Source organism: Dermacentor variabilis, chromosome 5 (assembly GCF_050947875.1).
Source record: "Dermacentor variabilis isolate Ectoservices chromosome 5, ASM5094787v1, whole genome shotgun sequence".
Taxonomy (NCBI): domain Eukaryota; kingdom Metazoa; phylum Arthropoda; class Arachnida; order Ixodida; family Ixodidae; genus Dermacentor; species Dermacentor variabilis.
The window spans coordinates 98,074,761-98,090,707 of NC_134572.1; the positions used below are offsets into that span (position 1 = coordinate 98,074,761).

The following is a 15,947-nucleotide window of genomic DNA, read 5'->3' on the forward strand; positions in this document are numbered from 1 at the left end:
GTGTGAATGGGATAGGCTAAGCAATTCTGTCTTCAGTGCAGTTACTCCAAGGCACAGCACAACACAACTGCTTGGACACTTATCAGAAAAATGCATTGTTGTCAATGCTCCATATTTGAATAAAGAAAAATTCAATACAAAATGAATGAGGGCAGTAAAGCAGTGAATTGTGCAGCTGGCACATTTCTTTTGTGCTGCTGCTGCTCTCTTTTAAATTTTTATCAGGAAATCCACTATCTCAAAGAAAAGTGTCTTGCATCTGACTCTGAATCATGCCACTGACGGGCACACTGATAAACATGACAATGGAAAAACAAATTTTCTTTTTTGGTGGAGAGCTTGTTTATTCATGCTTTCGTGCCAGCAATACAGCGAACTAACATTTGCTGAATTCTGAAAGTGCTGACTATTTGTTAAATACAGTGGATTAATATATTTGTGAATAGGCACGGGTGCCTGCGACTTTTTGCAGCGCAAAAAAATGTTAAAGCATCACATGGGTGCCTCATTTCCCCATTGTTTTTCATTGTACAGTATTTCTCCTTAGTCGTTGGTGAGCACATTGGTGTGTTCTGTTATAGTTATTGCTATCTGTCCAGGTTTTAAATGGTGTTGCCAGTTTTTTACAGGCTTTGCCAATTTATGTCCTGATTGACATGTGTTTACAGTTGTCAATAGTTAAGTAAAGGCATGGTGTGAAAAGTATTGAATTTTCAAAATGTGTAAAATGAATCGCAATGTTGTCTTTGTGTTAAATAAATGTATGCTTGAGGGAAACGTCAAGCACTGTTGCCTTTCTGCTTCTCTCCCCCTTCTGGTGACTGATTTTACCGTGAAAGAAATGGCAACTTGTAGGTCTTCACTTTTCAATGTTCATGACCATTTCATCTTTGGTACATTGCCCTGTCATGTGTAACGTGTCATGTAATGAGGTTTACAAGTAATCAAAACTTGTATTCTGAGGTTACCTTGTGGAGTGCACCATTATCACACGGTTACATAGATCTTTTTGCTAACACTGTTTGACGTAAAGGACAAAACACAGGCCTTTACTCTTTCTGCATCAATTTGCAGTGCACTGTATATACTACATCTGTTTACTTGCCAGATTTTCTGAAAGCCATTTCATAATTGCTGTGCCCTTGTGTATGCCCTGGCATGCCAATGATGTTGTTTCAGTGCAGTGAAGCAATCCTTCTTCTTGTTCACACTGTGTACGAGAGGGTGATAGTTATTGATCTGAACCAAGAATGGAACACATCTGAATCTGCTGTTGATTTCATCCCATAAATAAGTTTAAGTATCTCAGTTTGAAAATTATCTTATCAGTGCCTGTGTTCTTGTATTGGTAATAAGGTTTTGAGCTGTCACATTGTTTGACGTCGTGAAAGTGAAGCGAACATTAAATAGCAACATCCTCTTTCACTGGACTTGCTGACAGAAGAACATGTCTGATAAAGTCATTTTTACTTTGATTGAGATGTCCAGGCCACAAACTGCAGTGTTATCACATAAATATGCATTTGTTCACTCAGCCTCATTATGATGACAACATGTGCACTGAAATTTCACGACTGTAAGCTTCTGCTCAGGTGGCATATTCTAGAAAGTAAAAAACAGAAATGAATGCTGCTTCTGGCTTGTTCCTCTTGCTTTGGCTCTTCGTTGAGGCACATACTGTAAAAACACTTCTTTCCGCTACCTTTTGCTGACGGAATAAAAATCTGTCGTTTTTTTCACTGGCATTGAGTTTTGTGTTCATTATTGCTACGTAAAGCACAAAGCAATTTCCTTTTCAATTAGCCACCAGCAGCGAATTGGTCTTAATATGCATTTGAATGCTGTCTTCCACATCAGCATTGAACACCACTTGCTCAGCTTATAGTCGTGACATTACAGCCGATGCTTTAACAGTGTGTTCTATAGATCACAATCAGTAATGCATGTTGGTGAAAGCTTGGAAGAAGTGCCTATTATTACACCCGGGCCTTGTTTGGAAAGAAAACAGCATTGTCATTTGCATATTGGGAACAAGTGGCTGTTTTGGTTGTAGGTTTTACTGAAAGCAGTGGCAGATCAATGGCAGAGCAAGAGCACTATCTCTCCACTGAGAACACTTGCTATAAATCTGAACACTTGCTATAAATCTGCATTTGGAGCTTTTGTGCTCCAACCAGAGCAAGTAAGAGTGCTCTGGCAAAATTGAATTAAAAATGATCTGCCTTTCCATGTGCCATGCTTGCAATCTGTAATCTATGTTTTGAAACAAAAACAGTTTCTGACATGCAGCAAGCTTAGCTGCTACATATCACACCAGCCCATGGCCATACTGTCGCAACTTGAGTATTCGCATGCAAAGTGTCAGTTAATTTGATAAACGAAACGTTGAATGCAAGCTTTGAGGAAGAACAGTTTAATCATTAAGCAATGTCTCTATCTGAGCAATGACAAATGGCCTCCTCAGTGAGGTTCGAAACTTCAAACCTCTCCATTTGCAAAAAGAACAGATCATCAAAGGCACATTCGCAAGCCCTAAAGGGCCCCTTACCAGGTTTGGGCATTGTAGACAGACAAATTAAGTGCATAGATCACACGCTGATGGTTGTGTCTGCGAAGTATCGAACTGCTGCATGATGCAAAAAGAGTGGAAATTTCAAACAAAAGCCTGCACCCTTCCTTTTGAAGGAGGCTTGAGAAGACTCAAAGTTGCATGCATAGATGCCGTTACATCAGACACTTTGCCTGCAATATTGCCAATTATGGCTCGGAACCTTGGTAAATTATCCAATGCAGGCCGCGCAAGACCACCCCTGGAAGTTCACCATGCAGCAAAACAGAAAAGAAGGAAGGGAGGCAGAGCTCGTGACGTGCACGATTCAGTCCCTCGGCTGGGGTATGGGAGAAGGCAGGGAAGGAATCTAGTCAGAGAGGTAGTGTTTGTCAACAATGTCGTCGTGCTAGCATGAGGGCTCCTTTAAATTCTGAGCTGGATTCCTAACGACTAAATCCTGGAGGCTATCTCTCAAATTGTGAAGCTTCTTAAGAAGAGGGGTCAACACAATGTCACCGATGGGAACAATTATCCATTGCTGCAACAGGGCTAACAAAGTAAATGTCTGCTGCCCGGCGTAATCAGCTGATGACTGCATCAATTGGTGCTGTAGAAATTTCGTCATGCAGTGTTCCAGCTTGCATCCACCAATTTATTAACGATAGTCTCAACTGCTCCACAGGGTGATCTTGTCTGAAAATCCATTCTTTGTCTGCCATTTGAACATTATTTATTTGAAAAGAAACACTCTAACTCGGGAAGTGTTCTGAATCACCTATTGGAATTTTGTGCATAGGTGTAAGCAATCGAGAGATTGCCCAGCCTTTGGCATCCAAGGCTGCCTTGAGATTCACTGCACCAAATACCGTGAGGCCTGGCCCTTTCTCTCTCTCGCCCTCTCTTTTTGGTGTTAAGGGAATGTCTCCACAGCGAATGTTCTGTGAATTCTGTGACCTGCATGGCGAATGTGACAAATATATGTTATGCTTACTGCTGGCTTGTTTATTCCAGTACTTTGCATGGGGATCAAGCTTTGCATGTTATCCTCTATAATATGTTTTCCATCAATGAGTGCATTACTCGTAAGGCATAAATAAAGGTGATGTCTGCAGGCCCAGCACTGAGCTTTAAACCTTCTGCTGTGAAGAAAAAGAGGCATCAAGAGCATTGGCACGAAGGTTCAATAGGCAAGTGGCGACACTGGCATGAAGTCACTCTGTCAACTGTTGGATTGGCAGATCGCGGCAGCCTTTAAAGTAGCCCCGAAACACTTTTCTAATTTATCATAGAATAGCCTCAGTATTAGAGGATGTCGTCTCACAAATGTCATGCCGCAGAAATTTTCCAAATCCTTCGAGTATTGGTTGTGTCATCAGACCGATGAGCGACTTGCTCTCTCTTTTCGTCTCCACTAGCACACTGGGAGCTCACAGGGGAGAAGCCAAGGGGGTGAAGCCCCACCCAAAAGTTTAGTGTCTCGGCAGTGAAAGGGCTCATCACAGCACCTCATGGCAGCCGCAGTTGACTACGCTACACAGCACACCGCCTGCTATCTCGGAGGCCGCGCACAGCAGATGCAGCTTATGTGCAGTTGTCATGTGTAGACAGGCAGGAAAAAGATTAAATTATTTTTGTATTTTTGAGAATGCACGCATGTACGTTTAGTTCATTTCACTCAAAATTAGCACTAATGTATGGCTGTGAATGTTCTCGTGATTGCAAAATCAGCCACTTGCATTGGTGGGTCCAGCTGCCTGCAATGACATTGCATGACAACATTGCAGAAGTGAGAGCAAGTGATATTCTGCTGTTTTTGACACAGCGTTGTAATTGCCCTGCTGCATGCAGTGCAGTAATATTTGGTGCGCATGTTCATGGCAGCCTTTACGACAGGTGTGCAGCATTTTGTATTTTCAAAAAGTTCTTCAGGTCCCCTTTAACTTCTTCCTTATGAATGAGGCAAGTACTGGTGCCAGGTTCATTATTGCATGAAATAATATAAAGTAATCCCTATGAAATATTGGAGTGGTAACAAGCCATTGCTGAACGCACAAAAGAACTTTAATTTGTCAAGCCATGAATGCACAAGTCGCAGTATTTTGCAATGTAGTAGAGTAATCATTTGGAATTTATGCAATCTAAGACGTGGCACTTGTAAATATTAACACATTTCTTTAGCATTGGAAAGACTGCCTAAAGGAAAAGACTGCCCAACTTATACACCTCTGTGCAGTTCTTTGCTGTGTGTCTCAGGGTGATGCACGGCCATGTAGCACAAGTGCAACAAAAATCGTAACCATCTAGTTCCTTTCATAGCTTTACTGTAAGAAATATTGTGCTTGTACAGATCATGGATAGTAATACAGCTAACAAACGTTCTTGATTGTGTCAAAATATTGTCCATTGTGCAGCATTTACTGGAGGTTGCAGTTTGTGTGGCAGGAACAGTAGGAGAATAAAGATGCCGCTTTTGACAAGCTTCTTTTAGATTCTGCATTTATGAAACAACACATCTGGGCTAGGCACTCTGTTAAGAATGGACTTAGGGCATTGAAAAGCAATGCAATGGCTGTTTTATGTACAAAAAGGCATTTTCTGTTCAAACTCCTCTCACGTGCTGCGACAGCAGGATCAGAGCACATAATTACGAGAAAGTAACTGCGGGCTTTCTGTGAAGGAGCCATCACACCAGATCTTGAGCTTGAGTTATAACTTGCATGTGAAAATGTACATGTCCCACAGCAAGCTGGAAAAATTTGAGCACATTCATTGTGATATAAAATTTGCATTCAAATTTTTCCATATCGCAGTTGAGCCATACAACAGTGTAACAACACTAACGGGTGACAAAATGAAATGTTCTGCATGATCAGTGTGCGGGGTATGTGCATGTTTTCATTTTCACATATACATCCAGGCAGCCAGCCCAAGATAGTTTCTGCAGGCATTATCCGGGTTGGGCTGTGTTTATCATGCGAATGGAACAGTTGGGTGCCAGAGTGTGCGAGCAAGGATAGTCTGGCACAGCATACATGTAGTTTCGGAATGTTTCAGAGCAAGCTGCCCCCACTTCTTGAAATTACACTAGCCATGCCAATTGGCAGCTGTTGTCAGTGGGTAGAGCTTAGAGGCAGCCATTGCAAATCAAAGTTTCAGGTTGAAATGCACTCTGAAAACCCAGTTTTTGTGTGTATAACCATATTGGTCCCTTTGCTGTCAGTTGTAGTGATGAACTGAGAATAGATGACTATGGTCATGGGCTCCTTTAATGATACACATGCAAAGCTGCATGTCCAACAATAAAGGGGTATCCACATTGATCATGTATAAAAAACTGAAATGTTAGATGGCTGTAATGCTTAGGATTATTCATGGCATTTGGGTTCAGCTGACATAGAACAGAGACTACAAGAAACGGAAGTACTGAGTACAGTTAGTTTAGATCCTTCAGCTGTACAGCTGACTTTTCGGAAACCTCAGAAGGGCATGCAAAATTCATTGATATAATGTAATGCTTGAATTAAGCATTTAAAGATTGTGGATGCATTGAGCGTTTTAAACAATGTCAGTTTAAAAGTAAGTTCGACTTAAAGACTAACTGCAACAAAATTTTTGACCACATAAAGAAGCTTAGCTTAAGTCATTTCAGATATATAGGAGCCTCCATGCACAGTATTATGTGGCATAATAGAAGTGGCATAAAAAGCTTCCATATAGGGCTGCTTTTGATATTGCAACTGAAAAAAACGGTTTCCATTGCTGTCCGCCGGAAGTGATGCATGACTTAGAATGTGCAGCTCCTCGGCATAACCTCTGATATAGGGTGGCACCTGCAGCTGCTCATAGCACGCTGGAAAATTTCAGAGGCGGGGTGCTGAGACTTAGCAACCACCACCAGGTGCACACATTGTCAGCTTAGGTGCTCTTCAAAAGCTGCTAACAAGAAAACGAAGCAATTACCAGCCTTATGGCTTTGCAAAATTTTCTTCAGTGGTATATACTACTCATTTATAACAAATTCGGTCAAAAGTGAATATTCGTTGCATTTGGCCTTTAACGAATCTCGCCTACCCGAACAAAAGTACACCATAATTTATAAGCCTCAAACTGCTGAGTTGAGTGTGTTGCGTGCCCACAGTTGTAAACTCTCAAGCGGTTTTGATGCAGCATATAGTGTGTTGCTGCCATCGGGCTCAATCCGAAAGTCGGGCATGTTGCTTGTATAACTGCCATTGTCACAAAGTGTTGGCTGTCAAGTTCATTGTTCCATCTCTGGCTGGCATTACTGCACCTTTCAGCATTGTCTTTAACCGCTCCTAGTGCAGGGTGACAGCCAATGAGAAAATATATAGTTTTCTCATTGGCTGTCACCCTGCACTAGGAGCGGTTAAAGACAATGCTGAAAGGTGCAGTAATGCCAGCCAGAGATAGAACAATGAACTCGGCAGCCAACACTTTGTGACAATGGCAGTTATACAAGCAACATGCCCGACTTTCGGATTAAGTCCGATGGCAGCAACACACTATATGCTGCATCAAAACCGCTTGAGAGTTTACAACTGTGGGAAAACTATACATATATATATATATATATAGGGTCACATGACAAATTATTGGGCAAACTGGGATCCACTAGTCAGTGCTTTGCAGCACTGGCAAGTACAGGTACCATGTACTCAAAGGAGTCACATAAACTTCTGATGGGAATAGTACCAGTTCTGAAACAACAGGGTGTTAATATCATAGAAACATTAAAAGTTGACATACTTATAAGTTGAGAAACTTTCTTTACGTTAGTGAGTCTCTGTAGCATTTCTGAATGTGATGTCATACTGCCTTAGAAGGAGTGTGTGGCTAAAGCAATCTGCTGCTAAGCAAATAAGTAAGCAATAAAAGGAACTACACCACAGGTGTATTTTATTTTTATTTCAGTATACCCTAAAGGCCCTCTGTTGGAGGCTGTTACATAAAGGGGATATGCAACATCATCACAGGTAACATGTAAGAAGTGAAAACAAGGTACAGAAGTGGCAAAGAAGGTAAAAAAACTTGTTTCTGATAAGATATCACCTGCAATACTCTTGTAAACTGTACAGGTATGCTAAGTAATTCGCTGAATAAAACAGCAATCTCTTAGTTGAAGGACAATTGCAAAGTATATGTACAAATGGAATTGTAGAGAAAGTGGCGCACGAGCTCAAGCAATTGTTACAAGGCCATGTCTAACACTTTAAATGTTGTGTCCAAGATCTCTCGGGCGAACAGTTATACACGTTCCTTGCCACATGCAAGATGTCCCATTCTGGACTCGCTCAGTGCTGCGCCTAGCACATTCACATTTATGATGGGCATTAGACTAGACATACACTCTATGCAGAAGTGATCGACGGCCAGCGAACAAGGGAGGTCCGAGGCGTGTTCATCCACATTTGATCATTTCAAGTGTCCATCTTCCTGTGAGCCCTTTGTCCTGTTTGGAAGTCTGCACAAAAGTTGTTCAAAGTAAAATTGACTGGTGGCTTCGTCTATTAGGCAAACATCTTTTTCTTGCTGAGGCAGTCTTTGTGACGCATATCTCCAGCTTTCCGGCATGGCAGATTAGCATGGAACGTACCATGCAGGTCTTTTTTTTTCTTGTTTCTTTTCTTCTTCTTCTTATTATTATTATTATTATTATTTTTTTTTTTATGAGGTGGCATTTCCTGGAGTTCAAGAACTTTTGATGAATTCTGGTTCTTGTGGCAGCAGAGATGGCCATATATATGGCATTCCCAGTGCCATCACTGATAAGGCAACGATGAGTTTTTGTCACGTAAAAATCTTGAGGTGAGAAATCAAAAGCTTTTAATTTTTAAAACCCTGCATTGTGACCGCAAGTTTTATGAATAATTAGGCTGCTGCTGATGACAGCGATAAAGCCTGATTTTCTTGTTACTCTGAATAAACTTTACATGCTATACACAGGGTGAAAAAAGTACGGACATGGTACCTGCTGCTGCCTCCTGTTGTACAACACCATGCCTATGTCTCTATCATAAATTTGTCTATTCATTGCCATCAGGTTATGAACTCATCAGACAAGCCCATCGGACAGCTCCATGTGCAACACAAGACTGGAACGACCTTCCTGGCCATGTCACCCTCAACAGATCGTAGCCGATTTAAAACAGCCATCGAGAGCCATCATCATCATCAAACTTCTGAAAAGCTTGGCAGTCAGAGGCTTAACAGGCTGTGCGACTAAGGCACATTTCTGTCCATGCTTCTTTAGAAAATGTCACTGTCACTGAGCAGATTCTCACATCAGTGTACACATTTGCATGTTCTTCTGACTAAAGCCGTTAGCATTTTCTGTTTGTGGGAATGGGGAGCTAATGGTGTTTTATACAACCACCACACCATTTAATGTACTGTTTTCACTCATAATGCGAAGTCTGAAAGGAGTGCAGGCTACACGCATGTACTATAGGACTCTGTATTTGAGCCTGCACTGTGAGGGATCACATTGATGCATTTCAACTGGTGCAGCTCTGCTTTCTATTATCCTTACTGCATATGTACATGAGAATTTTCCAGCAAGTACTACAAATTTCTTGTTTGCCCACACAGCAGTTTTGTCTGGCAATGGAAGCATTCTACTGCATTAAAAAAAAAAACTGACAAGCACTACCTGTGTTAAATGAAAAGCGGTGATGCTTTCTTAGGCCACAGCAGATGAGAGTAAAATGCCTTACCAGCAATATTTCTTTTGATTTTTTTTTTTTTTTTTTTGCTTCCTGCTCACTTTCTGATTCTTGTGTGTGCAGGTGCCAACGTAAAAGCCTGCTGCAGCAGCCCAGCTTCTTTGCACGCTTTGGGCTACCACTCTGGAAGCTCATCTGTCTGGTTTACCACTGGGCACGCCAGTCAGACCTTGCAACCGTGCTTTCAGAGGCTGTAGTGGATAGCTTTGTGGTGCGCAATGTGTGGCGTGGCCTGCAGGAAGTATGTGCCCGTGCCGTGGCCACGCGGCGTGCCAAGCTTGGAGGACCAGGCATCCATGTTGAGGTGGCAACTGCCCAACTGGGCCGGTACCTCATCCTAGGTGCTCTTGACCGCTCCACTCTCGAGACAAGGCTCAAGGTGTGTTAAGATCTCCTGAAAGATTTCTTCTGTGGGCTGTGCACTGAGGTGACCGGAGCTTGAATTCTAATTTGTGGAGTCTCTCCCCGATAAGTGTAGCCTCACTAACAGAAGCAGTGGGATAGCAAAGCCTGTTCACGTACAACAAAGAGCACAGGTACGAGTGCAAATAGGCCGATGGCACCAACAGACCAACAGTTTTCTATGTAGTTGTAAGTGGTCATTTATTAAAGCTCTCTTAAAGAACCGGAAGGAAAGTAAATTGTTGCTGGCCACACTGCAACTATCTGGTTTTGCCTGCTGACACGTCAGTGGCAGCCAGCAAATTGTGGGGTAGTAACAGGACAGGACGAAATCAAAATTAAATTCTGGGGTTTTACATGCCAAAGCTACGATATGATTGTGAGGCATGCCATAGTGGGGGACTCCTGACTAAATCTAACCACCTGGGGTTCTTTAACATGCACGGCCATTTTTGCACTTCATCCCCATCGATATGCGGCCGCTGTGGCTTAGATTTGACCCTGCCCCTCTGGCTTAGCAGTGCAATGTTGAAGCCATTATGCCACCACGGCAGGTAATGAACAGGAAGAGAAAATATTAGAGAATAGAGTTAGTGTATTTTTGTTTTTCACCTTATGGTTATTGTGGCTACTAGTTTGTAACCACTTCTATGTTTCTACTGCTCCATCCCCGCCTCCCCCCTCTTTGTAATGTCCTCAACTAAGGGTCTTTAAAGCTACTGTAAGTTAAAAAAAAAGTAAATTAGCAGTAGGCCTTTTTCATAACTGTAAGGTTAGCTTTCCTGCAAAGCAGTTTGCCTATCTAATGGGGGTCATAGTCAATTTTCGAAAGCAACTGTACAAACACGTTGGCTTGTACTGTGACATGGAAAATGTAGATGTGCCACTATTGATGAAACTATGCGTAAGAGAGAAGCCCCTGCAAATACAGATAGCACTTCGTCTTCATTTGTATGTTGACTGGTGCCACCATTAGTTGGGCAAATGTGCAGTGCAAAGAAGTGTACTTGTGGGTTATGAAAAGGGTAAATTAATTGGAGATGCCGCAAGGTAGTGCATCTCTTTTGCAGATAGTAGCAAGCTTTCAGGATTTGTATATGGGCTGTAGGTATTGCATTTTAATGATAGCCAAGCACCCAAGTACTACTGTTGGTGGCCTGCCCATTGACCTCTTATGATCGAGTCCCATCTATGCTTGTACCATCATATAGGCTGCCAACTTTTATGATATTGTAAAATGCCTGATTTTTAAGCCTGTTTACTTCATAAGATTGACACCTAACTTTACAATTCTTCATACACATCTAGTTGACGGCAAAACTAATTTCAAAAACATGAATATAGTCTCTGACCAATTTTCCAGAGCCTGATTTTTTCAAACCCTTCAATTATTCTGATGTACTTGCAGCAGCAACAGAAAGCAATGTACAACGGTAATTGGTCTTTTGGTCACTGTTGTTGGAATATTTGTGAATAAGCTTTGTAAACATTTCTGTTTATCTGTGGATCAGATCATTGTTGCCCCGGATGTGTATAGCAGAGTGCCTGTTCATAGAACAAAGTCAGTAAATGTTTAATAAACAATCAACATGTTGAGTACCCAAGGAATGCTTAGTATATTTAACAAAATTTTGGTACTCTCTAGCTTCAAATTTCTAAACATCCTAAAGTTGGAAGGTCTGACATTGTGCGGAATGCTCTTAGAAGCATTAGAATGTGTGTATAAAGTTATTGTTTATCTATTTATTTCTTATTTAAAAATACATAACAGGCCCCTACATGCATTGCATGAGGGGAGGGGATGCACATAAATGTCAAGGCGTTATAAGATTCTGAGATGTATAAGGGTGTTCAGAAAGTAACTACAAATTTTATGTGGGTATCATTTAATTAAGATTGACAACACAAAGTGCTTTCTGCAGTTCATGTTGTTTTTGAATTCTTCCATGTCTTTGTTTGGTATGCTAAATTCTCTCTCTCTCTCTCTCTTAACAAATTGGGGGAACTAACTTCTTCATCTTTCTTTGTTTTGCGAGCTCTACTTTGCGGAACTTTTTCTTTCCTCAAGCTGAACAACCAACTGGCCCATCTCACAATCCCGCTGTAACCCTACTCCCATCTTTCCCATACAGTATTTCCAGTATACACAGTATGACCCACTATCACACTAAAGGCAAATATTAATTCACCGTGGGCTGTTAAAAATACCATTCCATAAACCTCGCAGCTTTTGTTTAGTGCCAAGGAAAGACTTAGTTTAAGATAAAATCACGCGGGAAGGGTCCGCATACCTTCAGCACAATTCAAATTGCCCACCCCCAGGTGGAGGAGTCGTGATTTTTGCATACATCATCACCGCACTTTACTCCCATTGGTGAGTAAAACACCGTCTGACAGACAGTGCAATGATTTTTTGTGCAAAATGCAAATACTCAGCCATTGACGAAACTGCACCAAGACAGAATATTGGATTCACCACTGCAGCACCTTTCAGTCAAGTGGCATGGGCCATTTGGGCATCCCGTGACATCACATGGATGTGGTATTGTCTACTATTTGCAGTTTGTATGAGTTTTGTGCGGCAGCAAAACCAGCGCAGTGCATTGCAATAATGAAGCTGCTGAAGCACAGGCACAGAAAGCACGCAAAAGCATCAGGCGGAGCAGAGTCGAGCAAAAATGAAACATTGCAGCCGCCCGCGTCATTTTTAAAGGTAATGTCAATGAGTTTTGTTTTTTTCTGAACATCGTATAGAACTGGACTAGTAGCATTTTTCCTTCATCTTATAATGCAATGCAATGATTTTTTTATTATGAGATTTTGAGCACTAGTGACCGAATTATAATGAGAAGTGCCTATGTCATAAATCTAACGCTTGAATGTCCCGAGTGAGTTGCAAATAATGTCCTGCATTTACCTCAATTTCTCAATTAGTAAAACATTGTTCGTGGTAATATTGACGCTTTAGACATTTTTGAGCATTAATATACCTCTTTAGCTACACTTTATATTTGCCTTTAGTGTCCCTTTTGAGGTAACAGCAAACTAGTATTTTGTGACTCATTACAGCTCAGTTTCGAGACAAAGGCACTGACAACAATTTTTTTCTGCTATAGGTCTACCTTATGCATCACACAAAGCAGTGGTAGAGACGACCATGGTACCTGTGGTCGTCTCTACCTGTGGTAGAGACGACCATGGACCAGACCAACGCTACGAGAGCTCAAGGCCAGAACCCTTCCAAAGAACGCGGTGAGCCCTCCTGTTCCGCCATCGCCGTCCGCCTCCCACAGTACGGGGACCAGCATCCTTCGGCGTGGTTTCTTCAGGCCGAAGCGCAATTTCAAGTCGCTGGTATCCGCTCTCAAGCCTTGAAGTTCCATTACGCCGTCGCAGCGCTCTCGCCCGCCGCCATTGACGAGGTAGCGGATTTGCTGAACTCCCCATTGTCGGCCGCCGCCTATGACGATCTCAAGGCAGCACACCTTTCCTACATCTCCGAGTTTACAACAACGTTCCGCCACATCAAGGGCACCGACAACGTTCCAGCTGACGTTCTGAGTCGTGTCAATGTCGTTTCCACGTTGACATCGGAACCTTTCATCATCGAGGCCGACTTACTCGCCAGTCAACAGCGTGACGACACTGAACTTCGTACACTCCGGAATTCGTCAACGTCCCTGAAATTGGAAGACGTCGTTGTGACCCCAGATGGTACGTCCATCGTCTGCGACACTTCTAACGACACACCCAGACCATACATTCCGGCATCCCTTCGCAGACGTCTATTCGAAACCGTGCACAACCTGTCGCACCCTGGCATACGCGCGACACAGAAGCTTCTTTCCAGTCGTTTCGTTTGGCCTCGGCTAAACGCGCAAGTTCGCGATTGGGTTCGCTGCTGTTTGTCGTGTCAACGTTCGAAGATCCAGCGTCACCCCATTCCGCCCGCCAAGTCTTTTCTTCCACCGGATGCTCGTTTTGACACCGTACACCTGGACCTCGTCGGCCCTCTTCCACCTTCGAAAGGTTACTGCTACATACTGACATGCATTGACCGTTATACACGGTGGCCAGAAGCTACACCTATATCTGACATATCAGCGCCCACAGTTGCAGCAGCTTTCATGTCTACGTGGATAGCAAGGTTCGGCTGCCCATCCACAATAATCACAGATCGCGGTCGACAGTTTGACTCAGCACTCTTCAACGAGCTACTCAAACTACTCGGAACGACACGTTTTCGCACGACTGCTTACCACCCGCAGTCCAATGGACTAGTTGAACGTTTTCATCGGCATCTAAAGGCCTCCCTTATGGCACATGGATCGCCGGAGAAGTGGGTCCTACATTTGCCCCTCGTCCTACTCGGCATCCGAGCCGCACTCAAGAGCGACCTAGGTTGCTCCTGTGCTGAGCTAGTTTACGGCACTCACCTACGCCTTCCGTGCAATTTCTTTGTCGCCACCCCCCAAACGCCTATGCCATCACCTGCCGACTACGTTGCCGAACTGCAAGTTTTCTTCAGCCAGATACGCCCCGTGCCTACACGTTCACAAGAAGCAAGGTCACCGTACCTTTCTCCCGCACTCGCCTCTGCTACCCACGTTTTCGTGCGTAACTGTGCCGTGCGGAAGCCTTTACAACCACACTACTCAGGGCCATACTGTGTTATAGAGCGTCGTCCGACGACGTTTGTTGTCAATGTCAACGGCCGATCAGACACAATTGCCCTGGAACGTCTCAAACCCGCTTACATCGAAGCACCCGCGCCCTCAGCTCCACCAGTATGCGACGCGACCCTGCTGCATCCTTCGCCGCCGCCAGCGAACGTGACACCGAAGACCAACGCCAAGACACGCCGCGTCACGTGGACTTTCCATCGTTCGTCGAAGTTTCCTCCTCTCTCGGGGGGGAGCCCTCTGTAGCGGCAGCAGCATCGGCGTCGCACGAGGGATGACGCAGACGCTCGCGTCTACACGAGGCACGAGCGGCTGGCGCTCCGGCACGGCCTAGCGTTCCGAAAGAGATTAAAAAGAATGCTACGCTAAGCGATGGAGTGTTGGTTCTACCTCTCCTGCGAGAGCTCGATACTCTAACGGTCTACGTGGTCGCTCGTCGCCACAATCTAATTATGAGACATGCTGTAGTGGAGCACTCTGGATTAATCTTGGCCACCTGAACCTCCACATAAATTGAAGTAAACGACCATTTCTACATTTTGTGCCCATCAAAATGCAGCCGCCACAGCTTGGATTGAACATGTAGCCTCAAGCTCGGCAGCACGACACCATAGCCACTAAGCTACTGGGGCGGGTGATTTGTTTAAGTGACTTAAGTTTGAATACTAATTAGTTGTTAAGAACAGACCATATTGTACAAGGGTTTCTGGTAGACCCAAGCACCCCCACTGCTGCAGTCAATATCCTTCCGCCCTCCACCAGAACATTTCGGTTAAACACTATACCTGGGCCCATGCACATATGCAACCGTTCATGTAATGTCCTGTTCAGGGACCTTTGAGGTATACTAAATAAATACATAAACCTGCTGTATAAATTATGCTGTCTCAAATTTTGCTCCCATCTATCCATCTGCAGTCCGATTCAAATTGGATTGCTCCCCTAACAGCAATTGTTTTGATCGTCCTGGCAGCATCCTTTCAGCATAAGAAAGATGTGATGGGTGAGGACTGGTGAGGGACTCCTTCACGAATGTGGAATGTTGTGGTGTGTCAAAATAACTTTTATCGTCTCTCTTGTTCTCTGGCAGGCAGTGTCAGTGGCCTTGGGCTGGAACTCGCCTGTATTCCTAAAGAGCCTCGAGCTGTGGCTGCGGCCTGGCACTGTCGTCATTACTGAGGATGTCAAGTTCAACAGCTTGGCTGAGCAAGGTTTTCCTGTGCGCTGTGGGGCCCGTCCTGGGCCTGACTTGGTCCACGCATACTTGATGCGGCGGCTGACAGACGTCTTTGGACACTTTATGGTGAACCAGCTGAAGCTGGAGACTGTGCAGGGCTTTCTGGACGAACTGCAGTGGCGGGAGCGCTTTGCTAACCATGCACGCGAGGCCTTCTGGCGCATCTTGGCTGACGTGCTTGACCACAGTGGGTGGAAAGGTGCATTTGCACTTCTTTTTAGATTGCAGAAGCACCTCTTAATGGTTCTGTCTTGTTATGCTTAAAATTATGTTGCAATACAAGTGCTAGGGCTAATGGAGTCGAGTGTGGAGAAAAATGACAGCAGTGCACA

The 15,947-nt window shown here is 43.8% G+C and overlaps 1 protein-coding gene across 7 annotated transcripts in view; it reads left to right on the forward strand.

Annotated features, from left to right (window-relative positions):
* The window catches only part of row (zinc finger domain-containing protein relative of woc), a 104,200-nt gene that overhangs the window by 50,044 nt on the left and 38,209 nt on the right, over nucleotides 1-15,947 (forward strand). For 6 of the 7 annotated variants that reach the window (XM_075693104.1, XM_075693106.1, XM_075693101.1 and 3 more), the window contains 2 exons: nucleotides 9,358-9,673; nucleotides 15,469-15,814. In XM_075693104.1, the coding sequence (XP_075549219.1) occupies nucleotides 9,358-9,673; nucleotides 15,469-15,814 (662 nt within the window). The remainder of the gene's footprint in view (nucleotides 1-9,357; nucleotides 9,674-15,468; nucleotides 15,815-15,947) is intronic. The other variant, XM_075693108.1, reaches the window with a different exon arrangement.